The sequence below is a fragment of the Gymnogyps californianus genome, chromosome 4, assembly GCF_018139145.2.
Source record: "Gymnogyps californianus isolate 813 chromosome 4, ASM1813914v2, whole genome shotgun sequence".
Lineage (NCBI taxonomy): Eukaryota > Metazoa > Chordata > Aves > Accipitriformes > Cathartidae > Gymnogyps > Gymnogyps californianus.
This window is the reverse complement of record NC_059474.1, coordinates 50,506,801-50,516,422: the sequence shown is the minus strand read 5'-3', so window position 1 is coordinate 50,516,422 and position 9,622 is coordinate 50,506,801. Positions and strand designations below refer to the sequence as shown.

The following is a 9,622-nucleotide window of genomic DNA, read 5'->3' as shown; positions in this document are numbered from 1 at the left end:
TCCTCATTGGGTTTGAAAGCAGTCAGTCTCTCTTGGATTTCCTACATTTTTGCTCATCACCTCCCCACGTTCAGGCTCGTGTGTCTCAGCTGTAGCTCTGCTCGCACTGTTTGGTGCTCAGTTAGCAACAGAGCCTCACTTTCTGATGAAGCAGGGCCATGAGCTAAGCATGTGTTGAAACCTGAACTCAAGGACCTTCTTCAATACATGAGCAGCCTCAAAGACTGAACTTCTTCAGCCCATCACCAGCCCTGCTCTGGAAGCTGGACAAGGCTGGGGACAACTCTGGCAGCCCATAGTCCCCAGCAAGGACCCTCTTAGCAAGCATGAGAATGGGACCAGAGCAGCAAACTCTCACCTGTGCTCTTCCTGGGGTGCTTGTATCTACTTTTAACAAACTTCTTAAACAGTTTTGACCCTGTCCTGCCAGGATGCGGGTGCAGAGAGCCCACATCCTGCCTTTGTCACTGCATCCAGGACTTGCAATCCAGTGTGCTCTAGATGAGGCTGCCGCGGTGGCAGTGGTTCAGCAGAGCTGCTCCCCTGTAGGACAGCATCCCTGGGCCAGTGGGAGATTGTGCTTGGCAAAGGGAGTTGGATATGGACCAGGGGAACACCTGCCCCCCTCCCCTTTACAGAGCTGTCCATGGAGCACAGACTTAGGAAACCTGAACCTCCAAACACCTCAGCCGAGATCAACATGACATCTCAGCTTAATTATCTCTGCCAAGAGGTGGCACTGAAAACCCTCAGGATACAGAGGTTTGGGAACTTCAGAGCAAAGGCTGGGGGGGGAATGCCAGGAGCACTCTAAGAAATCTTTGTATATTAAACAGCAAGTGCACAATCAATCAATCACACCTGCCACCAAGGGCTTTATAAACATAGTAATTGCAACATCCGTATCCTCTAGCAAGTAACACCTGGGCATTAGGAGAGAAACCCAAGAGCTCTCTTGGCCCTTCTAATGCTTGCACAGCTCCTCAGCTGCCCCGGATGTCAGCAGGCTTAGCTTGGACTTCCTTATCTCTCATACAGAAACTGTTGTCACACAGGGGTTTTGGCCACAAAACTGTTACAGGAAATGGTTGACTGCAGTCATCTCACTCATGAGCTTGGGCCAGTGTTCAGATGTGAGAGCAGCCCTAGCCAAGCCCCCCAAATCACCTGAGGATGTGCTGGGGCAGGGGCACAAATAGCTTTTAAACATATTTTCCCCCCCCCGCAACCAGAAAAACAACAGGATGGCCTCTTAACAGCTGTTGGTTAGATGTGGAGGTGACAGAATTTGGGGAGAAAAGGGGGTGGCAAATGGTTGCCAAAGTAGAGAAGCCCTTTGCCTCATGCTACTTCTCATAGCATAACTGCTGTTAGCCAGAGGATTACATGCAGGGTTTATCTCTTACCCACCTGCATGCAAAAAATAGCACACACATAACTTTCCACACACCCCCAGCACACCCCTCAGCCTGTGCTGTTCCCCTTCCCAGGACCAGAGCACTCCTACTGCAGAGCAGCTCTCAGCTGCCTTTGGGCAGATCTGCCACCCCTGGAAGAATCCTGCCACAAAGACAACACCAGAAGGGCCTCTGGGCACAAACAGCAGTGGGTTACAGCCATCACAGGCTCCCGAGCCACAGGGGAGAAAAACATCACAGACCAGCAAGAAACACCATGCAATACCCTCTTCCCAGGTGCAGGCAGATCCCATACTCCTCTGTCAAGGGGAGCAGCTTCACAGCTTGGTGGAAGAGCTTGCACCCCACTGTGTCAGCATGCTTGGTTTTGTGATGCAAAGACTGGGGGAGGAACCTGAGAAACCAAAAGCTTTACCTTACCCAGCTGCTACAGAAAGCAAAACACATTGGAAAGATAGTTCATCTTATGAAAGTGAGAGACTCAGAAATAGCCACAGTCAGAAGGTGCTCAGTTTTATTTCTGTATAGAGCAAAGGCTAAGCTCACTCTCTGCAAGGCTCTGTAGCAAGATGGGAAGTACTGCCTGCGTAGCCCCTCAAGCCAGCCCACACCAAGACAGTCTGTGCTTTTTCCCCTCCCCCCAGCTTTCCTTCTTACCTTATCTGTAAGTGGCAAAAGCCACCCAACTCAGTAGTTGTTTGAAATGCAACACCTTCAGGGCATCACCAAGACCTGCTCTTTGTGGTCAAAGCGAGGTCAAATCCTGGAACTAGCCCTGGCTGGCATTTACACCAGAGTTGTTCCCCTTCTGCAGAAGGGCACGTTTCCTGCCAGTGCTTTTTATTGCAGTGACAACAGGAACAACTAGTTTGAGGTGAAGAAGGGTCTAACTTCCACTTGATCCTGGTATTAGAAAAGAGCCTGACCCTCCTACTGCAACGCCTTTCCTAGCATCCATCACACCCCAGTACCCAGGCATAGAGAAAGCATTGGTCCCAGATCGGGGGCGGGAAGGACTAAGACTGACCCAAAACCAATGCAGAAAAACCTGAAAAGGCTGTTCCTGGCACTGCAAGCAGAGAAAGAGTGAAGAGTAGCTCAGGAACACAGTGGTTAATAGGAAAACTTAAGAGCACGGAGACAAGGGCCTGGCTCCTCTCCTCCTTCCCGCGGCTGCGGAGGCTCTGGAAGCATTTGTGTTCGCAGGAAGGCAGCAGGAATAGGCAGTTCTTTCCTGTTTCAGGCAGAGTCCACTGAGGATGTGTGCTCCTCCCTGCCAATGGCCGCTTGCAGGAAGCTGGTCCCGTGTCCAAATCACCTCCCCAGCCCCGTGGGTGTTTAAATAAGAAGACGGCAAGATACACAGCCAACATTTTGTTCCACCTTTATTTTAACAATCAGATAAAAACAGAACCATAGTTTTAAAAGAGTCATTACGTGGCAATTATAAAGTGCATTTCCACTTGAATGTTGTGTACAAAAATATCCTTTAAAAACAAACATGCAAAACACCCCACAAGGCACTTCCAGGCATAGAGCAAGGAGAGCAACCCCTCACTTCTATGTTCACATTGGCAATGGAAAAAGGGAAAAGGGGAAAGGCCACAAGTAGTATTTTTAAACCACTATTGGTCAAATAGTTGGTTCCCAGCCTAGCTTTTACTTATGGCATTGCTCTTCTAGCTTATCTTCCACGTTCCTCCCTAAGCACACCCCATCCACAGCCTGAAAACAAACAGGCCCGTAAGGAGATACCACCATCCGCAGCACCCCAGACATACATGCCTTGTTTCGGCCCACAAACAGCTCTCCATAGGCATGACAGCATGCCAGGAGAACATGACTTTCCTACAGTCAGTGTCTTACAGCATTAACACCATATACTAAATAAAAAAAAGTGTCACTCAGACTTGCCTTAAGTTTAAAACCAGGTTCAAGCCAAGCTAGGCAACAGTCCCTTCAAGGGAGACCAGATGCAGGTTATAAGGGCTGACTCAGGAAGCTGTTTGAACAGAGGAACCAAGCCTGATGAGCTCTGGGCTAGCACGTAGATTTACCACCTCAACTAAGTGATCAAGCACAGTGATGACATGCATTGATGTTGGGTTTTGAAAAAGCAGCAGTTGAAGGCTAGCTATTCTTCCTGCAAGCTCTTGTCCCTTTCAGCATCCAACAGTGATCATAGTATCCCTTCTAGTTAGGGTAAAACAGCTTGTAAGTATTTTATACAGTAGTCTCCAGAATTAAAAGCTACGTTTAAAAAGTTAAGTAGTCTAGCCCATTGCTTCTCTCCAGCCCATCCATAGGCTACTATAGGCACCCAAAAAAATCATATAAAGCTTATGCACTAGAAAAAGTAAAGATTCCCTTGACCTCTATTTCTACAAACTATTCAGCACTCTCCCTTTGAGCTGAGGGATTAAGTTATTCTGCTCAACTAGCATGCAAGAAGCTTTGTGAGGCTGTTCGGCACTGCACAAACTGGCCACCTCACCTCAGCACAGGCCCAGAAGACGTGCCACCTCTTTGAAGATAGGGATGGCTCACATCCATGATTTGTTTCACATCCAGTGGTGGTGTCATGATAACCCCACATCTCTCACTCCTCACAGCTAGTTCTTTGCACAGGTGGGGTGAGCCACTTCTTGCAGACACAGAGATGCAAAGTTTGGGCATTTACAAGCTGAAATGGCAGCTACTGCTACAACAGCAAGGGAAGCCCAACATGTTGATGTTCATCCAGTATGGCCACAGCATCCTCACATGTGAGCAGTGCCACACCATTAGCTGCCAAGCAGTCCATGGCACGGAGTAATAAACCATTAGGAAATCTTTTTTAAAAGCAACATCATTTCCAAAGCCTGTTTATCCCAAAGCATTGCTGGGGTTGCACATAACCACCCCTTTCTCAGTCAAGGCACTTCCACCACAGTAGGTACACAACAGTCACCTTCTTGTAACAGGACACAGCACAGAGTAGCCATGTGGTCCATCTGTGTTTAGCTCCTGTAACACCTAAGCACAGCCTCCTGCACATATGGCTGGACAAAACCCTGTTTTACAGTCCACAGGAGGAAGAACTGCATTTTCAGGGCCCAGCACAGCCAACAGCTGACTTCAGATGTCCATCAAGGAGAAAAAGCATCATCTATCACTTGTGATTAAAGAAACAGGAAGGTTTTGAAGAAGGCAGTCAAGGCTGTCAACCCACAGCTGTGTTACAAGCACCACACAGCTACAGCTAATCTCTATTTTTGGTAACACCAAGGGTATAATGAGTTTTTCAAGATCAGCTGATAAAACAACTGGTGACTAAGCATATCAGATCCTCTCCCATGGGCACATACATCTCCTAATATGGCAGGCTGTAGGGCCACATTTCCTGTCATCACAGTTGCATTTTCATTTCCAAAACACCCTTTCTGCCTCCAGTAGGAAGGACCTCACACTACAAGGACACATGCAAGGAGAGGAGACTGTTCCCCGCAAGCCAACCACTCTATTACCCAACAGGCACAGGCCAGCTTTGCAAGAAGAACCCTGCAGCTGAAGTACAGCCCACTAAAAATATAATACTAGAACATATTTTGAAAAAGCCTTTTAACACTAGGCAAGCAATACAAACCAGCCACCACTACATAGCTTGGACAGATGATATAAGCACTGTAGTGTTTCCCTGGAGACTAGCAGCTTTACAGAAGAGGAAGGAGTAGCAGCACTGAAGAGACACACGAGCAACAGCTCCTGGTCCTTTGAGCATCCGGAGAGCCAGTTATCTGAGCTGAGGCAGGGAAGGCAGCCCTTTACACCAGAGATGCTTCCCTGACTATAAGCCCATGGCCAGCAGAGCACATCTGGTTTTGCTGGGAGGCTTATGCAGAGCTACATGGAGCCATACTTCTTCCACCTTTCCGTATGCCTCATGTTCAGACCAGCTCCCAGGCCTGCAGACACACCAGCAACAGTTAGTCAATCAGGACTTTGTCCTTGGGTCAGTAGTAAGGCCCTAGCTTCTCGTAGCCCGAATAGCTGGGCCACTCAGGAAAGAGGCCATAGGAGCACCGAGGGCTCCCAAACTGGTCAAAGGCACTGCTGAAGTCAGGGCCCCGTGGGGGGCGGGCAGCTTCCTGGGCAGACTTCAGTTCTGACCGTATGATTCTGTAATTTGTGCCCCTGTTGCTGTCCCAGTACACCTTCCCATTGCACTCAAAGGAGATGGCAAACTCAACTCTTTCATGGGATTGAATTCCCTCGGGCAAGCTGATGTCAAAGGAAAACGTGTCCCGATCTGACCCTCCGTACGTATCCTTGACATACTGGCATGGGTAATCTACAAAGTTTTTCCAGGTGTCAAACGTCATCCTGATCTTCACAGTCTTTTCAAAAGCGAGGTTCTTCACCTTCACTGTTCCCACAATGGATCGCTCCTTTAGCATACAGTTTTCCAGGCAGACACAGTCTGCCTGGAGGCGGTTTCTGAAGTCCAGGTAGTCCACAGAGGGCTGAACAAAATCCAGGACAAAGCTGTCCCTCTCCACTGTTGTCAGGCCCACAATGTTGTCTATCAGCTCGGTGATGTTGAAAGGAATATCTAGTGGATCATCAAACTCTGAGAACACCTTCACCATCGTCAGAGCAAAGCCTCTGCTGTCTGCAAATGACACCCTCTTCTTCACTTTGTTGTGTGTGAAGGAGTTTGCTGCTTCTTCTGGTCCATTCAGCGCAGTCTTGCTACTCAGCTGGATGCAGGGCCGCAACGGCTTGCTTGGCTTCGGAGCAATTTTGCAGGCACACTTCTCTCTCCGCAAGGGTGAAGAGCATAGGTATAGCTGCATTGCTACATCCACAGCCATTGCTTGTTTGTGAGGAAAATAGTCTAATACTCTGGAAGATGAGAAGAAGGGTCAGCTCATGTTAGAAAAGCATTTTAATATGACTTTTGTTAGACAAACGCTACACCACTTCCCCCCCAGCCATCCCAAATAAACTTGCTGCCATCAACCCCACAAGTCCCTCAAGCTTAAAGACAAGTACTTGCATGGTGTGATTTACAGACATGGTGAGAAACGTGCTACAGCAGAAGTGGCAGGACCAGAGCCTCTTGTGCCCTTGAACAAGATTTCTTCCAATTGCTACAGGGACAGAGTCACCATTTGAAGACACACACAGGCACTGCCCTACTAGGCTAGCAACAGCAGGCTCCAGAGCCTTTCTAACCCAAAGCAAAACCCATGGCTCAGTCCTGCTGATGTTCACAAAATCCAGAGATTATCAAATTCCAATGCTACATAAAGCAGTATTCCTGCTGCGCTCTCCTCCCTCCGGGACAGACTCCCCCCAGGGCAACGGATGCTTTTGTAGGAGCAGGAACTCTGTTTGTCACAAGCTGCTGTATGCAACTGACCTCACCTTTCATAAAACCCCAAATGTCTGGTATTTTTAGAGGCTAAAAAGCACTCGTTTGGTTGAGCTACATGCTTTGCTCATCACTGTCTCCCAGAACTGCTCCATCTAAAATGCCTGCAAGTGGTATTGTAAGGATAGCAACAGTCTGATATACAGCAGCAGGGTAGAGACTTAGCTGACATCGCTCTGCAACTACAGAGGAGCCTCTTTCTTCCCTCTACTGCACTTTAAAACAGATGTCAACTCAGATGGCCCAGCAGATTTTATCTCCAGCGCAGAGTTCACACCTCAAGCCTCCACAGCACTTGTGCTGAGCCCCTGGGAAACACCCATATAGCCACAGGGCTCTGCCAAACAACGCACCTACTCAAGGCTGACCAAGCCTTTGGAAACAAGACCTTTCCCCTGGAAGGCGCAGGCCATGTGCCCCTCCACTATGGCCTCTCCTCCTCCAGCATCCAGCCCGTTCCTCCAGGGATGCAGCACCATCCCTCTCTGTACACCCACTCTAGGGCAGCTCCCACCCGGCACCTTGCCAGATGTAGCCCTGGAGTTGCCTCTGCAGCCAAACAGCTCCCAGAACATCGTACCTATCGCTCCTTGCCTTACACTGAGATTAGGCTGGATGCTTTTGGCAGACTCTCTTTGGCCTGGCTCTGGATAAACTGCTGGACAGACTTATCACACACATCCCCTTTAAGTCAACTGCGTTGCAGCTGGCCTTTAACACAGAGTATTCCCTTAATAAAAATCCCCTGTTTGGCTGCAGGCCAGGCTCCAAAGCTGCTCCCACCACACAGAGCAGGACAAGCCAGCAGCAGTAGCAGCGGCCACCGGCCATGTGATGCAGCAGAGCTCCAGCTGCCAAAGCCATGCACAGCCAGCTCTAGTACTTGATTGGTGCCCCCATGCCAAGAAAAAGCGAGAGCTACGCTCTCCAATTCAGCGCTTTAACTCCCCACCTTGCAACAGCAGCAGAGCAGCTCTGAGCAGGCTTTCACAGCATCCATTCAGCAAGGGCATCTGTTTATTCAGAGCACATGTGCCAAGACTTGCTTCCCAACACACCCACCAGCTAACTCCTTCTGCATGCCTCCTTCAGCCTTCTTTCAGCTCAAGGGCAGCTGTACAAGACAGACAGCAGATCCACCTGTCTGCTAACATCATTCTGCTCATCTCTACCTGGTTTTGCCAAGTTTTTATTCACGCACACTTTATATAGGTCATTTCCTCCTTTAAATGAATGCAGCCTCCAATGCTTCTCTTTCACTTGGGCCAGTTTCATCCACATTGCATCCTTTCCCAGAGAAATTTATTCATCTGAATTCCCATAACTGCTGAGAAGTCAGGTTTCTTAGTAAGCCTTGGTTATTCACAATTTTTAGAATGAAGAGGCATGAAATATCCAGCCTGATTTGCATTCCTTGGAGCTTTTTTCGAAGCTAAGAACTATAGCAAGAGCTTTTCATACCAACTATTAGGCTGAGCTCCATGCTTTTACAAACTTTTTCAGCTCATTTTATACCCCAGACATCTCTTTCTGCACTTGAGAGCCTGCTGATGCCCAACTCACAGCCAATAGAGGAAGGTTCCCCTTTTGGGACTAGTGTTGGCTGTCTTGAACTTCAGATGCTTTGAAGGTGGGAGCAGGGAAATAGTTTTGAGAGTTCACGCAGGAAAGGGAGCTCTAGGAAGCAAGCGGTGCAAGGCAGGCAGCCCTACACAGGTACAGGGGCTGATTCCTTTCCCCCTCTTCTCAAGAGGAAGACAGACTAGATTCTGCCTCTGGACATCTTCCTGCAGCTTTAGCCTCTCCAGAAGAGAATATCACTGCTCACTCTTCCCTCCTCTATTTCTAGGAAGGAGAAGCAAGTCAGAGCAAAGGAATTATTTACACCTACATTTATCAAAACCCTTCAATGCCTCCATTCTGCTTCCAGTGCTGTTTGTAAACAGGTAACCCTCTTGCAGAGGGCTCAACGTGCAGCAGCTGCTAAGCCAGAAGTTTTTAGACACAACACACTGCTGGGTGAAGCAGCACTCGGGTTTTCTGCTCTCTTCTCCTCTCCGGTTCAGGGAAGGCCGAGCTGTTCCGAGGGCACAGCCCCGCTCTCACAAGCATTTACCTGAGGTCCGGGCGACACGCTAACCCTGCTACAGCCCGTCCCTTCTGCAAGCAAAAGCAGCGCTGCCAACCCGAGCCAAGACGCACCGCCCAGCCCCACCGGGGCTCCAGGACACCCTCAGCGAGCCCGGCGGAGGCGCGCCCTGCCGCTCCGGGGCTACCGCTCCCGGCTCACCCGGGGAGCCAAGCCTAGAGGGTCCCGTCCCTCCCCCCCCGGTAGCAGCACCGCGGCAGGGAGCGCTGGTACCGCTCCCGCTCACCCGAGGGTGCTGCGGCCCCGCACTGGCGGGCACGGCAGGCACTCGGGGAATCCAAACAGCAGCAGCGGAGGGAAGGAGGACGCGAGCCCCACAGGAACCATACCTGGCGCAGTACATGAGCCCGGTCCCGACACCCCCGAGCTCACCGCCACCCGGGCACCGCCGGACCCGGCGCCTTAAGGCCGCCCGCCCGCGCCGCCCCGCCCCGCCCGCCCGGCCAGCCCGCGCCGCAGCCAATGAGCGCGCTCCGAACGCGGCGGGGGGCCAATAGGCCGCCGGGCGCCCGGCACGCGAAGGGCCGGGGGCCGCGGCGGGGGAGAGCCCCTGGGGGGGGGGGGGTGCGTGCAGCCGGGGCGCAGCGGGCGGGGGGATGCCCGGCTGCTCATGGGGAGCCCCCGGCGGAGCGGGGGGCC

General features: G+C 50.8%; 1 protein-coding gene across 1 annotated transcript; it reads right to left on the bottom strand.

The window, feature by feature from the left end:
* Positions 1-2,785: 2,785 nt before the first annotated feature.
* Positions 2,786-9,347, bottom strand: PPP1R3B (protein phosphatase 1 regulatory subunit 3B). The gene is made up of 2 exons (XM_050896735.1): positions 9,313-9,347; positions 2,786-6,302 (listed from the first exon to the last, which is right to left on the bottom strand). Exons 1-2 carry the CDS (start codon positions 9,324-9,326, stop codon positions 5,411-5,413), a joined length of 906 nt encoding a protein of 301 aa, XP_050752692.1. The 5' UTR covers positions 9,327-9,347; the 3' UTR covers positions 2,786-5,410.
* Positions 9,348-9,622: the final 275 nt, after the last annotated feature.